Source organism: Myotis lucifugus, unplaced genomic scaffold, assembly GCF_000147115.1.
Source record: "Myotis lucifugus unplaced genomic scaffold, Myoluc2.0 scaffold_0, whole genome shotgun sequence".
Taxonomy (NCBI): domain Eukaryota; kingdom Metazoa; phylum Chordata; class Mammalia; order Chiroptera; family Vespertilionidae; genus Myotis; species Myotis lucifugus.
Window position 1 is genome coordinate 36,496,974 of NW_005871048.1, and position 19,718 is coordinate 36,516,691.

At 44.1% G+C, this 19,718-nt stretch overlaps 1 protein-coding gene across 1 annotated transcript in view; it reads left to right on the forward strand.

The window, feature by feature from the left end:
* ARSB (arylsulfatase B) overlaps positions 1 to 19,204 on the forward strand; it is a gene marked incomplete at its 5' end in the record, with an annotated part of 131,502 nt that extends 112,298 nt beyond the window's left edge. Inside the window, 2 exons of the mRNA XM_006081550.2 lie at positions 16,677 to 16,799; positions 17,524 to 19,204. Of these exons, the coding sequence (XP_006081612.1) occupies positions 16,677 to 16,799; positions 17,524 to 17,789 (389 nt within the window). The remainder of the gene's footprint in view (positions 1 to 16,676; positions 16,800 to 17,523) is intronic.
* Between the last annotated feature and the right edge of the window lie 514 nt (positions 19,205 to 19,718).

Consider the following 19,718-nt stretch of genomic DNA (forward strand, 5'->3'; position numbering starts at 1 on the left):
CTCCAGCATCCCCTGTGAAAAGCATTTGGGTAATTGCAGCTTCCATGGCTGCCTTTGGTTGTTAGTTTTAGTGTACTAATTGCCTGCCATGTCAAGGTATTTCCCCCGATCCTTCTGAGCTCTCGCCCTTTTTCCCCCAGTGGCTGTTTCATCTGCTTGATAAGTCAGAATAGTCCCCTGGTTTCCGTTTCTCCTGTCACATGAAAATTAAGCAGTTCCCAACCTTCCTCTCTAACTTTCTTCCTTAAGAGAAACTTGTGTGATTACATTGACCAAGCTCTCTAACCAATGGTAGGTGGGTTTGATGGAGTGGCAAGGCAACAAAAGGAATGAAAAGTTTTCATAAAAAACAAAACAAACAAACAAAAAACACTCTTTTTTCTTTTCACTCCACGTGTCAGTTACATCATCATGAGCAGTTTACTAATCCTTAGAGATAATCTCTCCCCTGGTATTTCTGTTGCTTTTTGCAGGAGTCTATCTCTGCATATATCTTCTGTGAGCTCTTTGAAACTAAATGGTGTTCAAAACATTAATGGCAAAATACTCTTAGAGCCATTGAGACACTGTGCTTATACCCTTGACTCACCAGGACGGCCAGGAACCTTGTCTAGTTCTGCCTGCTCTCCTCAACTGAGAGAACAAGGGGGCATCTGAAATAATGAACAGGCCCTTCACTAGGCCAGGACCTCCTTGCAGGGAATGGCACTCAAGCCCAGTTCCTAGTGCATAGTAGCTGTTCAATACTAGTAAATAATCACCTAATGGAATAAAACCAGTTCCTGGTATGGCACCAGGTGCAGAGTAAATGCTCAAGAAATCTTTGTTGAAATAATGTAAATTCCTGTATTCCATGGGGACGAATCCCAGTCTTCGTAGAGCTTGCATCATTTGAGCCTCTGGAAGACATTTAGGCTGGATAACATAGGAAAGCAGCCACAGCAGGGAGGCAGAGGGCTGATCCAAGCCCTCCAGCCAAGGAGACCAGCGCTGTTTCTGTGGGAACTTGGATGCTCTGACCTCATGGAAGCTCGCAGGGGTGGGTGTAGTGGTGCACATCCAGGGCTTTCTGCGCTCCCTCTGGCACTCTTACAGAAGCACAGAGTATGTGCCAGGCCTCAGCTTCAGCGGCTTTAACAGCCCAGTAATTATCTCCTGATCAAGGGAGGCAGGGGATATGTGTGGAAATCACCTTTTAGTAGCAGATATTTCTATTGGAAAAGCCCCAGTAAGCTGCTGGCTTTCTCTCAAGTGTTCAAAGGGTATACCGGTGGACTGACAGGTGAATTTAATCATATTAATACAAAAAGTGTCCCCAATGCAGAGGGAAACGTATTATGGTGAATTGTCAGTTTTGGACCTGGAGCTCCAGTTCCAATGCATGATTGAAAACACTCTCCGGGAGAGAGGGGGAAGGAAAAATGCTTCTTTCCAGCCCTGGCTGGGTGGCTTGGTTGGTCGGAGTGTTGTCCTGTACACCAAGAAGACTCCAAGAAGACTGTGGGTTCGATTCCTGGTCGGGGCACATAGCTAGGTGCGGGTTCCATCCCCTGTCGGGGTACGTACAGGAGGCAACCAATTGATGTCTCTCTCTCTCTCTCTCTCTCCATATCCCTTTCCTCCCTTCTTCTCTCTCTAAAATCAGTAAACATATCCTTGGGTGAGAATTTAAAAAATAAATAAATAAAGGCTTCTTTCCAGGTCCCAGGATGTGTGCTCCTCATTGTTCAGAGGAAGGCTCTTTATCTTATGCAGATAAGAAGTTCACTGGTAGTAGAGCAAACACAACCAAATAAGGGCCTACATGTCCCTTCCTCATGCTTGCAAACAGCCTCGCTCCCTTTGACCACTCAGGAATGGAGTTAAGATGTTAGGAATGATCTGTTCATTTAAATCTATCATTTAACATCATTAGATGCCCCTTAGATCTAGCAATGGGACCACAGGTTTATCCTGGCCACAAATTTAAAGTTACATTCCTTCTCAGTATAATTACAAAAAGAAAAGCCCAAACTTCTTGTTAGTATGACCTAATACAGAGTTGGGTACCTGACCAGCGGCTCCCATCTTGGACATCAACTAGCTGGGTCAGGGAACTGAACTTCTGTTTCCTCATGTATGCAAAGGGGAGAGCAATTACATGATGTCTAAGGCCCCTTGGTAGTTCTAACTTCATTCTATAATAACGATCTCCTTAATTTTTCTAGTGTCTTCTCTCCAAACCTATTCTTTTACCATGGCCCTGTCTGGAGGTGTGAAATTGAGAAGTGTACATTTCCCACGGTCGGGCTGTTCTCTTCTCTCTGTCTGACCTTATTGAGCTCACTGTAAAATCTACCCACAACCTTGGAGCTCCAGTTCATTGACTTATTCAGTCATATTGACCAGATACCTACGCAGTGCTAGGCGCTGAGTGTGTGGTACACCAGGGAACCACCTAACCTTTGTTTGCAGAGCACCCCCCTCTAGTGCCGTGAGCCCCTGCTATGACAGCAGGCTTGCCATCCATGTCCTCATCTGCCTGAAGGTCTCAGCATTCTTATTCGAGTCAGATGGAAAATTCAGTTCTGTTTTTTTTTTCCCCTTTCCCCATCTTAATTGGTTTTCCATATGCAGGTCTTAGAAGTGAGGTTTATCTGTACACATCAGCCCCCCATGTGAACGCTAACAGTACTATCAGAGGAAAGAGAAGGAGTGGGTAGTGACAATAGAGTCGAGTCCCCCCCCCCCACTCCCATCTCCTTTGGGCTTTAAATGATGGCACCATGGCTGGTAGGGAGAGAGTGTCTCTCAGAACTGGGTTGGCCAGCACAGATTTAGATCTGCCCCTTCTGTGAGTCATTTCATGGATATGTGTGAGGTGCCTGGCAGCCAGGAATCACTTTGGGGTTATGGATGGGACAGTTAACACAAGGTTTTTAGGGAAAGGACTGAGGCTTCAGGAATCTCAGTCTGGCTGGCTGTTGGACGCCCTAATCAAGCTGCCAGATTCAAATCAGTGTGTATAAATTTATGAACACGTAAGGTGGATACTCTGCAACCCAACTTTGCACATTGATCTGGAGAATTGGTGGCACCTCTTTAAAGACACTGTCTTTGCTTACTGTCTCAGATGTGTGTTCAGTTTTCCTTGGAAAGGGAGATTGTTCTGAATCCTGGGTTATTGGAGACCTTGATAGATTCAAAATATAAAACATCCTTAGTTTCAACTGGGCTGCTGCCAAGAACTAGGGTCGGCTAGAAAGAGTTGTCTCAAATTTTTGCTTTTTTACCTTTGGCAAGCAGCACCTCGTGGCCCTCATTTCAGTGATTATAGGGTTTGTGTTTGGGACGTGGGATAGCGATGCTCTGCAGGGCTGTCCTTGGGAGAGCGCCAGCCAGCTTTAGTTTTCTGCATGTGCTTGCCGCCACTGCTGCCCCAGTGTGAGCTCCCAGGGTCTGGAAGGACGGCACCACCACCCTGCCAAGAGGGAGAGGCCAGGCCCACCTGACAGCCATCACAGGCTGAGTCCATGGGCAGGGCCCCCTTTCCAAATTAAGTATTAAATTTGCATTATTTTATCCTTCTCCAAAAATGTGCTCAGAGCCTAGACACGTCTTTCCTGCGCTCTGGAATATGAGCCGTAAGGCACAGGAGTGTGGCCTTCAGCAAGGCATTTGGACCGCGGGGCTTTGTGAAAGTTGGGATTTCAATAAATGCCATGTTGCGGGGCGGGGAGCCTTTCTTCTTTCATCCCTGGCCAGAGAACAGACGACTCTGCCTGGTTCATGCTCATCATCTTAATCACAGGCTGAAGAGGAATATTTTTGGTTAGTTTCCCCTTTTTTTATATATACACAGTGTCCATTTATAGCGATTTGCTGACGGACTCTACCAATTACTTGAAAAACTTGTATTTAGAGAAAGAAAAACTAAAAATGTGAATTCAAAGGCTAGCCACAGTTCTGCATTAGATTAGCCTGCTGTGGGGCAGGCCCAGAATGGAAACGGTGGTTGGCACATGCACAGTGATGTCAGAGCTAGAAATGATCATCTGTTTTCACTTTAATTGGAGGATGATTAGAGAAAGTACACACTCTTCTATCTGCCTTTGTTATTGTAAGCTCATTGGAGCCCTCGTTCATGTTTATTATGGGCATTATATATAACAGGCCCGGGGACATTGCTGTCTTCCCAGTCATGGATGGCATCCTCGTCTCCAAATCCAGGCTCTCCTTCCCTGCTTCCTTGTGTTTTTCCTCTCTTTGACAGCAACCATTTCTCCATGGACTACTTTGCGTGACTTCCAAAGCATCCTTCTAGTCTACCTCCTCCTCTGTCTTTGGGAGGCTCCTTCCCCTCTGCTCTGCCTTTCACTTGCTGTTTCTCTCTAGGGTTCCATCCTCTGCCCCTCTCTCGTCTCAGTCTGAATGTTTCTACCACTTTAGCTACAATAGGAAAATGTGGAGATGAGGCACCCAGCTCGGGGGTGCAGGATGTGCCAGTGCACATGGTGCATCAGAGAGGAGCTCCTGTGGAAGCTGTCTTAGGGGCAGTCAGATAGACAGGATCTCTCTGCCCCCATCCCCGCTCCTCACCTGGGCACAGGGTCGAAAGAAGGCAGGGCGGCTCGGCGGGTAGGAGGGTGCAACGGAAATGTGATGGAGCCAGAGAGAGTACATAAACTATGAGAAGGAGGAAGTTTCCATAGGGAGAAGAAATATTCAAGAAGAGAGACACCCCCCACTTTTTGGATCATTTTTGTCACACTCTCTTTAGCTGTCACGTTCATCCTGTCCTTTAGGGCCCAGATCAGTGAGCACTGCCTTCCTGGACCCTCTCAGGCACTTTGTGCATTTTATTCACTCAGTCAACAAATGTATTTTCCACTATTTCAGAATTTGTGGTGTTTTAACAAAATTATTTTTTAATATATTTTTATTGATTTCAGAGAGAGAGAGATAGAAACATCAGTGAGAGAATCATTGATCGACTGCCTCTTGCATGTCCCCAACTGGGAATCGAGCCCGCAACCCAGGCATGTGCCAGGAATGGAACTGTGACCTCCTGGTTCATGGGTCGATGCTCAACCACTGAGCCATACCGGCTGGGCTTAACAAAATTATTTTATTATCAACAGCTGGACTTTGGTTTATTCATTTTGAAGATTTAATATATTGCACTTAGAATGATCAACAAAATAAATATTTTTATAGGCAAATGAATGAGTAACCCATTTCAGATATAAATGGATTAATTTACTAGCACTGTCTTGAGTTGAGGATTCACTGAGTCCTTGGTTTATACTGCTCAATTGACACTCCGGGCTAATGTCAGACATTAACCAACTGTTGAAGTTCCCTATAACACAGGCACGTTCTCTGAATACTTATTATGCACAATTCAGTAATGATTAACATTTGAACTCCACCAAGGCTGAGAAAGCCACATCAAAGCCCCTTTTTTCACTAGGACTTTTAAAATATCAAATATGGACTGAATGAGTAGGTGTCAGAGAAACTGACTTTGTAAACTGAAAATTGTAAACTTAAGATTCATTTGAAATATGTCATGTGGACTGCATGTATAAAAATTATGAGCATTTTGATTTGTCCCTAGTAGGTAATAAATACCATCTGTAATATTCCTCCTCACCTTTTTCTGATTAGCTTTATGTCTGGCGTTATATTTTCCTCGATACTCCTGTTTTGTGTTGTAAGGATTTCGCCAAGAGGATTCTAAATGAGTGGTGTGGATGCAACAGAAAACGTGCAGCAATCAGGTTTATGTCCAGAAATAAGGCAGGATGAATTTAGGGGGGATTTCTTTTTTTTTAATTTTTTTATTTTTATTAAATCTTTATTGTTCAGATTATTACATTAGTTACTCTTTTTTCCCACCATAACTCCCCTCCACCCAGTTCCAACCCCACCCTCTGCCCTCACTCCCCACCCACTGTCCTCATCCATAGGTGCACAATTATTGTCTAATCTCTTCACTCACCCCCACACCCCTTTCTCCCCCCCCTCCAAGAATAGTCAGTCCATTCCCTTTCTATGTCCCTGATTCTATTACAATCACCAGTTCATCAGATTATTTATTCACTTGATTTTTAGATTCACTTGTTGATAGATGTGTATTTGTTGTTCATAATTTGTATCTTTACCTTTTTCTTCTTCTTCCTCTTCTTAAAGGATACCTTTCAGCATTTCATATAATACTGGTTTGGTGGTGATGAACTCCTTTAGCTTTTTCTTATCTGTGAAGCTCTTTATCTGGCCTTCACTTCTGAATGATAGCTTTGCTGGATAAAGTAGTCTTGGTTGTAGGTTCTTGGTATTCATCACTTTGAATATTTCTTGCCATTCCCTTCTGGCCTGCAAAGTTTCTGTTGAGAAATCAGCTGACAGTCGTATGGGTACTCCCTTGTAGGTAACTGATTTTCTTTCTCTTGCTGCTTTTAGGATTCTCTCTTTGTCTTTTGCTCTTGGCATTTTAATTATGATGTGTCTTGGTGTGGTCCTCTTTGGATTCCTTTTGTTTGGGGTTCTCTGCGCTTCCTGGACTTGGAAGTCTATTCCTTTCACCAGGTAGGGGAAGTTTTCTGTCATTATTTCTTCAAATAGGTTTTCAATATCTTGCTCTCTCTCATCTTCTGGCACCCCTATAATTCGGATGTTGGTGCACTTGAAGTTGTCCCAGAGGCTCCTTACACTATTTTCATATTTTTGGATTCTTTTTTCATTTTGCTTTTCCAGTTGGGTGTTTTTTGCTTCTTCGCATTTCAAATCTTTGACTTGATCCTTGCGACCCTCTGGTCTGCTGTTGGGAGTCTGTATAATATTCTTTATTTCAGTCAGTGTATGCTTAATTTCTAGTTGGTCCTTTATCACAACATCGAGGGTCTCATTAGATTTCTTGAGGATCTCACTACATTTATCGGCGGTCTTACCAGTCTTTTCGAGAATCTCACAACATTTATCGGCGGTCTCACCAGTCTTTTCGAGGGCCTTACTCAATTTATCGGCGGCTTCTAAACAGTTCTTTAAAGACCTTAAAAGTGTGGTTTTGAACTCTATATCCAACAGTTTGCTTTCCTCCAATTCTGTCGTTTGTGTCCTGTTTCTTTGTCTCGGCATTTTTTATGCTTCGCTGTGTCGATAGAGTGCCTTTCTGTGCTAAGTGTCCCAATTACCTGAGGTAGACACTCTTGGTGCTCCCCCTTGTGGGCTTTGTGCACAGTCTTGTTGTAGTTAAGCCTTGATTGTTGTAGTTATCACTGTGAGGAATTGACCTCCAGGCCAATTGGCTGTGAGAATCAGCTGTGTCTGCGGTGGGAGAACTTCTGTGCTGGAGACACCCCTCTGGGGCTAGACTTGCTTCGATGGGGCTTTGGTGCTCACTGAGTCTGCCCCCGAGTGTGTCTTTTATGGTTCTACGGAGCTGCAAACTGGATGGTCCCACTCTGACCTCTGGGCTTCTTGGCTCCTGGATCTCTAGGGAGGTGCTAATCTAGCCTTTGCCTGAGGCTATCCAGCAAGAGCCTCCCTGCAGGGCTTGGGTGGGGCGGGTCCCACAGGATCAACAGGGCGGGGTTAGCAGTTATGGCTGCTCTCAGTCTTGCCCTCAGAGGCTCTGCTTCTCAGTGTCCCAGTAGTCGCTGCAAGCCCCACGGAGAGAAAGCTGCCCTAGGGTTCTGAGCGATGCCAGACAGTCCCGCTTCTCCCGTATGAGTGTGGGTCCTTAGAGACTCGCCCGGAACTGGAGCTCAGAGCCTGAGACTCCCTCCCGATTGAAAACGACAACCGTACCCTCAGCCTCCAGCCCGCTCCGCATGCACTCCGAACCTTAGTATTTTACTTCAGCACTGCGCCTCCTCTGAGCCTCGGTATGCTTTTCTCTTTCCTCCTAGTTGTAGAACATCCACTCAGCCAGCTTTCCTGTGGTTCTGGATGATGTCCGTTCCGTCTTTTAGTTGTATTTTTGAAGTGGTTGTTCGAGGCAGCAAACTCCCGTGTTTATCTATGCCACCATCTTGGTTTTTCCTAGGGGGGATTTCTAGTGGTGGTCAGGCCTCCTTATTTTCCCCTTCTCCAGAGTTCATGCCGGTAGAGCTGTACAGGGACCGAGGGGTGGGACTGGCCCCAACGGGCAAAGGGCATGTGGCCACTGTCACCCAGAACCACAAACCAGCTCCACCGTCCCCCAAGGCTGACATGCTGCCCCTGCCCACAGGCCCCCTCATTCTTTGCACCTCTGCCCACGTGGGTGCCTCCAGCAGAGTGTGCTGGCCACTGTCTGTCACCTGAGATCCTTGGAGCCTGAGGAGTCCTCTGCGGACTGAAAACAATGAAGCAAGTGGACACTGGACTTTCCTGCTTTTAGCTGTGTTATAGGGGCAGCTGCATAGAGTTTGTTTGCAGGGAGGAACTACTCAAGACAATCCCAAGCATAATAGATGCTGCTGCTAAAAGATGGTGATTTCAACTCACTGGAGGTGACAGAAGACCAAACAGCCCACGTTGGGCCAGGCGAGAGCCCAGGGCTGAGCTGTGCTGGGCTCAAGGAGACCGAGTTTGTGTGATGGTGACTGGGGTGTCAGGCAATCCCAAAGTAGAACCATAATTGGCAATCCCTGTTCTGTTTCACTCTATTTTCACAATATTTGGCTAAACCTCTGATTTAGCATAGAGAATTTATGTGGCATTGCTTTATTATTTCACATTAGTTTTTATTCATTTGTTTTTAAACAGCTTTATTAAGGTCTGATTGACATACAAAGAGCTGTACATATTTAATGTATACGACAATGACTTTTGAGATAAATATACATTTGTGAAACCATCACGACAATCTATAATATAAACATATCCGTCTCCTCCCAAAAGTTTCCTCCTGCCCTCTTTATTTATTATGTGTGTGTGTGTGTGTGTGTGTGTGTGTGATAAGAACACTTAACCAATTTTTAAGTGCATCACAGAGTAGTGAGTAGTGATGATACAGTACTGATGACACAGTATTGATGATACAGAATTGTTAACTATGGGCACTAGGCTGTACAGTAAATCCCTGGGACTTACATAACCGAAACTTTGTACCCTATGACTAACACCTCCACATTTCCTCATCCCCTCTTACCCATGATTTTCTAACACCTTGGTCCCTTGGCAGCTGGTTCAGATCTAACGGTCATTACAGAGTTGGGCTGTTGATCACACCTGATTTTGATGGCTATCAATCAAAGGCCATAGGTTCAACCAAAACTGAAATGATTTCTCTCAGTTGGTCAACCAGTCCTGTGGCAACTGCAGAGGGAATTCGAGAGACCGGGAACCAGGACATTTATACTCACAGTGCACAGCACACCCACCACCCATAGGATCTCATTTCATCCTCACAGTCATCCTGGGAGGTAGACATTATTTTTATCCCCATTTTACATACAAGGAAACAGGAAGTCAGAGTGGTTAAGTAACTTAATGAGATACTAGAAGGAGAGATTATTCTGAAAGCTACTAAAATGCACTGTGGTTTCTCTGAGTTCCTTCCCAGAACTAGAGCCACAGTGTAGAGAGTGCTGCTGCTAATTCCTCACAGTTCTATAAGTCCCAGCTCTCCAGCCCCAAGGGCCGTACGTATGGCTATTGGGGCCTTTTTTCGCTTCTGAAAATTATGCAAAGAGGGTCAGTGAAGCATCAGCTCAGAGTGTGGGGCTTCTGGCCAGTGTTTCTTTGGGAATTATTTTTAGAGAAAACTTCTATTTTTAGATTCAGAATGGTTTTCAAAAACAAGCATCAAGACAACAGTGTGCACATTTGCATCTGGGTAGGTAAGTCCTTGCCACACAGCGGGATGCGAGGCAGCCTGGCCTGAGCCCACAGCTCTGGGAACATGTAAAACCATGAGCAGACTGGAGATTTGATCCACATGTGCCCAAGTGCATCTGGCCAGATGTAGCCCCAGTGTGCTATGATCTGGGGAACGTGCAGGCTGTGGGCACTGAGGCTCAGACTAGCGGCACAATAAGGATACTATTGACTTGAACTTCCCTTGAATTTGGGGTCCTTTGAACTTTTTTTGGATTTAGCCATGAAGAAATTGTCCACCAATCAAATGTTTAGTGCAAATAGACTCTGAGGCATATTGACTCATGTAATAAGCTAGCAAACAATCTACTTTCAAGAACTTTTAACTTAAGCACAGAAGTTGAAGGTAGTTGTGCTAATTAAACCTAAGTCTTACCTATTCATTAAAAAACATACGTGAGCCCTGGCCAGTGTGGGTCAGTTGGTTGGAGCGTTGTTCCATGCACCAAAAGGTGGTGGGTTTCATTCCTAGTCAGGAGGCAGCTGATCGATATTTCTCTCTCATATCAATGTTTCTTTCTCTCTTTCTCTATCTCCCTTCCTCTCTCTAAAAAAAATCAATTAAAAAAGAAACACTTTAAAGAACATACATGAAGGATTCCATATTAGGAAAGACATTGACAGCCAGATATCTAGAAAAGCTAGGGTTTTTTTTTTCACTTAGCCCAAGTGAGTAAGTTTTGTTCTAATAGGCATGTGCCATTGAAGTGTGAAGATGGCTTCATATCAGCAGGAGGAATAAAATGGGTCATTAGAGCTAGAATAAAAATTTAAACTTATCTTTGTACATTATTAAAGTGATCAAAAAGAAAGAGAGCTCAGAGGAAATAAATGGCAGGCCCCTCAACAGGGCAGAAAAGGGACTAAACCCTAAAAGCAGCAAATTAAAACTTCCGCCATTGATAGTTCCCCCCCAACCCTGTTCAAAGTCTGGAACACGAATGGGGGAGCAAATGCAGATCCTCTCCAAGCCCAGGCCAAAGAAGTGATTTGTGTGTTTTTTGTTTTCTGATATAGTAATTGCTTCTGCCTACTTTTCTCCTTTTTTTTAAGTTCTTAAGTAAAAGAGGATATAAAAGGAAAAAACCTTTCTAGCATTTAATGACAGTTTTTGGCAGACATTATTACTTATTTCATAGAACTATTGCAAGGAATAAATGAGTTAACTTAGAACACTTAACATAGTGCTTTATGTTTGAAGCAGATAGTAAGTGCACTGTTATCATTAATGTTGACAGTAGTCTTACAGTGTGCCAGATACTGTGCTAAGTCCTGTATGTGCCTTATACCACTAACTATTGTTATACTAATTTTATAGATAGTAAACTGAGGCATGGGAAGTTAAGAAACTTGCCCAAGATTGCACAACTGGTAATAATAACATTTATTGTGCACTTACTATATACTGGGCATAGTGCTAATATTTATCATCACATTTAGGCCACACAACAATCCTGTGAAATAGATGATATTATCCTCATTTACAGATGAGAAAATCCAGGCCTAGGAAGGTCAGCTAATGCCTAAGGTCCCACAGCCAGTGAGTGACCGAGCTGAGATTCAAACCCAAGCAATTGGGCTCCAAAAGTGTGTGCTCTGAACTGCTGTGCACCCTGCCTTCTGGGAGAGTGGGGGCGGGCCTTCACTCAGTCCCACAGCCAGGTCCTCATTACCATCCCTTCCTACACACTCAGAGCATTAACTCTTTCTAAGCCCCATTCTCCAGCCACGCTCACTCTCGGGGAGAGGAGACCCGGCCTGCACTGATGCTGGGGACTCCTCCCCACCCTGCCCTGTTTCCTCCAGGCATGAAAAGTTTGTTTTCTGTGAAGCTACCTCTTATTTGCAAGTCAGCTAACACGTTTATTTTATTTAAGTTTTGTGTAGTTAAAAGTCTCAAGGATTATACACCAAAATCTAAACAACAGCTAATAAATCTACAGGTAATTTTAATTTTCCTGTTCATACTTTTTTGTGTGTTTTTCAACGTATCTACAATAAATGTGTAAAGTACATAGTCATAAAAATTAATGTATTTTATAAAACACACATAGATGATATGAGACAGTAGTTTCCAAAGAGTCAGGAGGATGCATTGTACAAACAAGAGACAGAAGCATTGAATACCAGGAGGTCAGGTGTGTCCTTGGGCATTTCTCAGTCCCTTTTCCACTTGGTGAATCCTTCACCTATCACTAATTACTGTCTTTCAAATTATATTTTAGCCACAGGCCCTTTCTTCAAACAAAAATGTAGAGATGTACAGTATATTGAGCAAATACTACAGGTGCTTCCTAAAGGGTTAAATGGTGGGTGCTGATTGAAGTGGAGATGGGAACCTGGACCCCCACCCACTAACTCACCATCCCATCTAGAGACCACTCCCAGGCGTGTCTGGAACCCCTGGCTCTGGCGAGCACAATTCTCCACGAAGCCATTGATTGGCCCTCCTCACTCGATACTTGAACTGCTTCACATTTCCAGAGGCTGTGCAGACAAGGACCTCTATTAAGCTCATTAAATGTTATGTAAAATACTGATTTCCTTCGTTTGCCCTCAGGGTTTCTGCTGATCTTTTTCACATCAAAACCAATACACATGACTAATCCATCTTATAACTTATAGCCAGAAAGCCTTATCATCGTAGAGGTGGCTTTTAGCTCAGAAGGAAAAGAGAAAGATTTGTTTGCTTATGCTTCTCTCTGAACTCCCTACTTTCTTCCCAAAGGTTAACAAATTCAGTTTGCTTATTATTTTTTATTTATTTATTTATTTTTTTATTCACCAAGCTGATGGGTGGAATATTTGGTACTTGTGATTCATGGTCTGAAACGCTCTGCTCTCTTGACTTGTGTGATGTCCTGTTCAACTGCTTTTCTTCCTCATATTATTTTCTTCTCTGCTTCATTTGCTAACAGTTCTGTGGGGGTTTTGGCATTCAGTGCTCTGTCTCTGGGCAAGTGATTTCTTCTTGCTTCTCTCTCCAGACAACTAATGCATGCCCAGGGTTCAGTGATCACTGCGTTGTGGGTGGTGCTTGAGTGAGAGTATGCTTCAGTCTCTCATGCAGGGCCAGTCTGTTCGCTCCAATGTGTAGTGATAGTTCTACCTTGAGCTAATATTAATTCTTTAAAGTTGGTATACCTGACTCCAGAATCATATTATTGCCACTATTTCTTGTTCCAGCCTCTCTATTCTGCCAGCAGCAACTCTATTCTCCCAGTCACCAAACTTGAAATTTTATTATTTATAACAGCCCCTAAATATCTTAGATTTTACATTCAAAACTTCTCTTAGGTGTCTCTTTGCTTACTACTTCATGTCATAGAATTTTAGAACACAAAGCTTTCTTACCACATAGTTTTTAATCAATAAATATGTCTTTTTAAAAATGTATTTTTATTGATTTCAGAGAGGAATGGAGAGGGAGGGAGAGAGGGAGGGAGGGAGGGAGGGAGGGAGGGAGGGAGAGAGAGAGAGAGAGAGAGAGAGAGAGAGAGAGAGAGAAAGAGAGAGAGAGAAACATCAATGATGAGAGAAAATCATTGATTGGCTGCCTCCTGCATGCCCCCTACTGGGGATCAAGCCTGCAACCTGGGCATGTGCCCTGACCAGGAATCAAACCTTAACCTCCTGGTTCATAGGTTGACACTCAACCACTGAGCCACACCAGCTGGGCAATAAGTATTTCTTAAATCTGGATTTAATCCAACTGCCTCAGAGAAATTCTAAAAGTTTGTTAACATTCTAAGTAATCTCTGCCTCCTATCCCTCATCTTGATAGTCTTATCTCATACACTGTGGATTTAATCCTGAAAATACCAGTTGAAGTTAGGAAAGCAGTTACCTTGGGGAGAGGAGGGTTTTGCAGGCCTAGTAATGTTCTCTTTCTTGAGTGGGCTGGTGTTTACAAGGGAGAGTCCACTCTTTGTCAAGCGAGATTTGTGCACATTTTTATATGAGTGTTATTTTAAAATGTTTTAAAGCAGTCTTAGGATTGACACAGAAAAAGAAAGATATGATTGCTGGTCAAATGATTTTTTTTTTAAGCTATAGATTCTCTCTCAAATTTTTAGAGAGGTAGAAAATTTAAATTCTGAAAGTATCTGAGAGGATGTGAAGAAATAGGGACATTACTGGTAGGCGGGCCAATCAGTACATGTTGTGAAGTTGGAAATGTGTGCACCTTGCAACTAGACCAGTGGTTCTCAACCTGTGGGTCGCGAGCCCTTTGGCGGTCGAACGACCCTTTCACAGGGGTCACCTAAGACCATCCTGCATATCAGATATTTACATTACGATTCATAACAGTAGCAACATTACAGTTATGAAGTAGCAACGAAAATAATTTTATGGTTGGGTCACAACATGAGGAACTGTATTTAAAGGGCCAGAAGGTTGAGAACCACTGAACTAGACAGTTCTGCCAGGCACACACCCAGAGCCCGTATGCATAAGGAGCTGTGGGCAACATGTTCCCTGCAGGATAGAGTATAATAGGAAAAAGCAAAAGTGAAGGAACCTAAGAGCCCCTCACAGGTTAAATAAAATGTGTTTTTTATATAGTGAAATGTTAAACAGTTAAATATATATGCGTTTATAATAGGGCTCTAAAAATACTATTATGGGTGAACAACAGATGCAGAATATGTATAGCTTTACACACACATGCATTTTTAAAGTATCAAACAGTACTGTATATTATTCCTTGACACATATTTATGTTAACGTATTTTTAAACAGCTGAAGGAAACACTGTGCACTTCCATTGGGGAGTGGGTGAGGGTCTGGGATTGAGGATGGGGACAAAGGAAACTGTCACTTCATCTTCATTGTCCTGTTTCTTTAATTAAAAAATAAAAAGCAAATGTGACTGAATGCTAACATCTGTTCATTCTGGGTGACAGCTCACAGGGTACTAGCTATACTATTTCTAGTAATTTTTCCTTTATTTAATTTCTAAAAATGAAAAATTCATTGAGATAACAGCATCTTTCATCATTTAGTCTTATTTATTGTTTGGGTATTTTATGTTCCTGTTTGTTTTAAGAAAAAAAAGGTATGTAAATATAAGTATAGCTGAGATAGCCGAATTTCCTTTTTGTTGTTGCTGTTTATGTTCCACAAAGCAAACTTGTGTTATTTAACATTCTTTGGTATCAAAACGTGGCCACCATGCAGACTTGTGAGGAGTAAATCATGAGGGCTGCAGTTCACCACAGTCTGTCTATTAACAACCACTTCCTGTGATGGACCTCCTCAAGCTATTGGAGCCAAAACAGCCACAAGCAAACAGAATCAAGAAGTCAAAAAGATTTCCTTTGGTGCTAATGACTTGTTGGTATGCAGTTGTTAGGACTGAAGGTCTAAAACCACCCATGTTGATTGGCTCAGTCTCCAAGATGTCTTCAGGGTCATTTCCACAAGACTGGCAAAAGAATGGGACCCTGCCTTTCCCAACACTTCTGCCTGCAGCCCTGAGCAGCACAGAAGTCTGCTCTGGCAGGGAGCAGGGCGCCCTCAAAGTCCATGCACCAGATGGACAGATGGACCAACCATGGGCACAGGCTTATCACAGGCTAATACGGCCATTAGTCACTGGGCGGGTGGTCTGGCCGTCTTTGGACGTGCACCCAAGGTGATTGCTGTGACCATGTTTGAAAAGTTAACAGATAAATGTGGACTTAGACTAAATATTATACAGTTAGGCCCTAAGTTGAGGCTTTTAAACATAGACAGGTAAGAGGAGGTGGGAGCCTTCAGGATCCTTGCCCTCCAGGATCATCAACTAGAGGTGAACTTGGGTCTCTCTGGACCTTACTCCTCACCCCCATAAGCAGGTGAAAGAGGGAGTTCTCCTACAGAAGGAACTAAACTTGCTCAGGTCAGAGCCTTTGTCTGTGGGTATCTGGAAGCACCCTGGTCTGCTCTGAGCTGTGCATCCCGGGGGAGCCTGGTGGGTGTCCAGCGAGACCAGTGCTGGGTGGCTTAGCTTCCTAAGCCAGGGGCCAGTTATTAGCAAGGCTTCCCTGTCACAGATCTGAACTTGTGTTCTCACCAATCAAGTTTATCAGAAACAAAAGCAATATTTTCAGCTTCGTCTGTTTGGCCTCTACCTCAATTGGTTCCAAACTCAAAAGGGAAAGAGGGACAGGTATTCATTGCTCTCCTCAAAAACCTATTGATCAATTAATATAAGACCTCAAGATGATAAATTAATGTCCTCCACAATACCAGCCAATAATTTGTGTACCAAATTTATTCCTACACCCATAATTATCCTGTCTGAATGGTTAGCTGAGCACTGCTCAATTACTTTTAGATTTCATACCTGTGGTTAAAAATTAATGTATGTACTATTTATCATTGCATGCTTGACCTCCCATAGCTTGAAATAGACTCCATTAAAATGTGCATTTTATGGTGTATTATATTCTCTCCCTAGGTATAAGTTTACACAGAAAATGTATTTATTTAATTCAGTCATTTAACAGCATAAGCAAAACACACAAACAACCCAGCATGCTGTAACAGAACACTGTTCTGCACATGGCCAGCTGTGCGTTGGCAGAATGCAGTGATTTTAAGGATGAATTAGTATTCTAATCTCTTTGGGATTTCTTTTATATTCGTGGTGGTTTATGACTGACGTTTAATGTAACTTTGGCTCTGTTTATACTTAATAGAAGATTCATTTCTGTGGCAGGATACACATTTACACTCCAGTGTTGAATAAAAGCTACTGTTCTGCAAGAAGGAAATAAAATGTTGATTTATAATGACACATTCCGATAGCAGTGATCTAATTCTCCCCAACTATTTCTTCCCAGGTCCTGGGAACAGCACGGCTCCAGCAAAGGGTGACTCTTCTCTTCCAGAATATTCAGCCTTCAACACATCTGTCCATGCTGCAATTAGACACAGAAGCTGGAAACTCCTCACGGGCTACCCAGGTAGAATGCTCAGCACTCCCCGTAGTGGAACAACTCATAATTCTGGGGCTGTTGAATGAGGGCTCGGGGAGTGGTGGGATCTACTACTAACCCTGACCCCTCACCCCCAAAAAGCTAAGAATTAACTGTAGGAGGAATAAAGGGAAGAAATGCCACTCTAGTGCTTCAGGGAAAATAAGGATTTCAGATACACGTGGTTCTCAAGCACAACAAAGAGAACCTCTGAGAGCTACATCCTCAACCCACTGTGTAGCTGGGGGAGGAGGCTGCTTCCCCTGAGCACCTTCTCTAACAGCGACAGCTGTGAAGGACTTGTTGAGTATGTGGCATGATGGTTAAGGTCATGATGTGATTAAGCAGTGTGTATAATGAGGACATTCTTGGCGACTATGGCAAGACAATGCTTCATTGTTTGGGACTGCACCATGTGTTGCAAGACATTTTAGCATCCCTGGCCCATGACTACTAAATACCAAGTCATGTGACAAATACTCCCCCCCCCCCCAAACACACACGCACATGCATTCATCTTTCTGGACACGCCCCTGGGTGTGAAGCAGTGAGACATGTCCGAGTCTTCGGTCCAGACACAGCATCAAGGGCCCGTCTTTTTCGTGTGTCCATGCCCACAACCCAGCTCAGCTTTGTCCCCCGGGCACGCTCCACGAAATTAGAACTGACCTACCATGTCTCTCTTCAATAAACAGTTATATTTCTTTGCCAGGCTGTGGTCACTGGTTCCCTCCACCATCACAATACAATGTTTCTGAGATACCCTCATCGGACCCACCAAGCAAGACCCTCTGGCTCTTTGATATTGATCGGGACCCAGAAGAAAGACATGACCTGTCCAGGGAGTATCCCCATGTGGTCAAGCAGCTCCTTTCCCGGCTACAGTTCTACCACAAACACTCGGTGCCTGTGTTCTACCCGGATCAGGACCCCCGCTGTGACCCCAAGAGCACTGGGGCTTGGGGCCCTTGGATGTAGGATCTGGGGCAGCCTTGGGTGGGTCGCTAGAAAGCCTTTCTGTTGCAAGTTGGACTTCAGACTCTACTCGTGTGACTCATTTGTTCTCCCAATGGCTTCACCTGGTCCTTCTTTTGCCCCTAAACCACATTAACGTGGTTGTCTCATTTCAACCCCTTGTGCATTTAAGAAGACGATAAAAATCTGGAACCCTCCCGCTGTTGGCTGGGGTGTGTGTGTCTAGAGGAGAGGGTGATTGGGTTCATCCCCCTTTTCCGGAGCCGTGGGTCTGCTGGGAACTTGATTTGAAATAGGAAGTTAGTGAGTCCTGGAGGCCGGAGCAGCTGGCTCCTTTTGCCTCACAAGTCAGATGTTAGGTTTCCCTCTGCCAATAGCCAGCTTTTATTGGCGTGACTCACATTTCTTGTAACAAATGAAGGGAGCAGACAATTGTTAATGGCTCTGTTGGCCAGGGGGTCTCCCTGTCTGGGAGAGATCATGTTCAGACGTTCCATGTGAATACGCGCCTTGGTCACCCTCGCTCACACACCTCATCACTCAGCCCGTCCTGGAGCATAAGGCCCATTTCACTGGTAAGGTCAGTATGGCAACATGCCTACTCCTTGGTTCTGCTTTTTACAATAAAGAACTGTGTTTTTAGCCCCAACTTCCCCCCAGCCATTGCTCATTTTGTCCAGACTTCCTGCTACCCGCAGATCCCCCCTGGTTTTTTCCTCCCCTTCCCTGTGACTCAGGCATCCTGCGCCTGAGAAGGCTGCCTTGCTTCTCCACTCTGAGCACCACTGGTTTGGGGAACACTGAGCTCTGCCTTCCTTTTGCCCCAACACCCAAGAGTGAGCCCTGCCAGAGAAGGCGGCCCGCCCGGCTCTGTGAGTTCATGGTAGACACGAAGAGGCCTGGGTGGGCAAGGCTTGGGTCGGGGTCATCTGTCTGGTGAGCACTTTTCTAGTTACATGGAGTTTATTATCATGACTATGGCTTTGTCTCATAATGTAGGATGAGTGCACTGACTGCTATTCCCCGGCAGTGAGGAAAAGCCCCAGGAAAGGGCACTATTGTTCGAGATGATGGAAGTGGGCAATTTAAAAAAGGAAATGGCCAGCATCTGGGATTCTGGGTCTTGAGAAAGCCAGGAGGGCACATCCACATTTCTCTTATTCTCCCAGTCTCACTGCTTTTATTGAGGTTCTGGGGTGAGGGGCAGGATGCACAGTGTGACCTGCCAGCCCTTTCTCAGTCCCACTAAAGTCCTACTGACATGCATCGGTCCAGATTAGCTCCAAAGAGTATCGGACTCAGAGAAATGTGTGCAAAAATTATACCCTTTTTTGCATTAGCTCCACTGTTTCATTTTCTGCTTATCACCAGTGCCTGGTACATAGAAGGCACTCAATACACTTTTTAAATTTTTTTTTATTTTTTACAGAGGAAGGAGAATAAGAGGGATAGAGAGTTAGAAACATCGATGAGAGAGAAACATTGATTCAGCTGCTTCCTGCACACTCCCTACTGGGGATGTGCCCGCAACCAAGGTACATGCCCTTGACCAGAATCGAACCTGGGACCCTTCAGTCCGCAGGCCGATGCTCTATCCACTGAGCAAAACCGGTCAGGGACTCAATACACTTTTAAAAAAATAAATGAGTGAATGAATGAATGAGCAAATGAGAAAGTCTCACACCATGAAAGGTGGTAGTCCAATGAGTTGAATACAGGGATAATATAAATATCTTCCAACCATTGATTTTCTGTTCTCAAGCTGCCTCGTTGGGTAGGAGCACAGTCTGCACACCTGGGCAGTCATTGGACACCCCATAGTAAAGTTGTAATGTCCGCTGGGGTAGGGGTGGAATGTGCCTGCCAAAGGTACTGTTCGTTTGCCAGTAATCCTCAGTTCTATTTATTCTTCGTAGGACACTAGAAACAAAA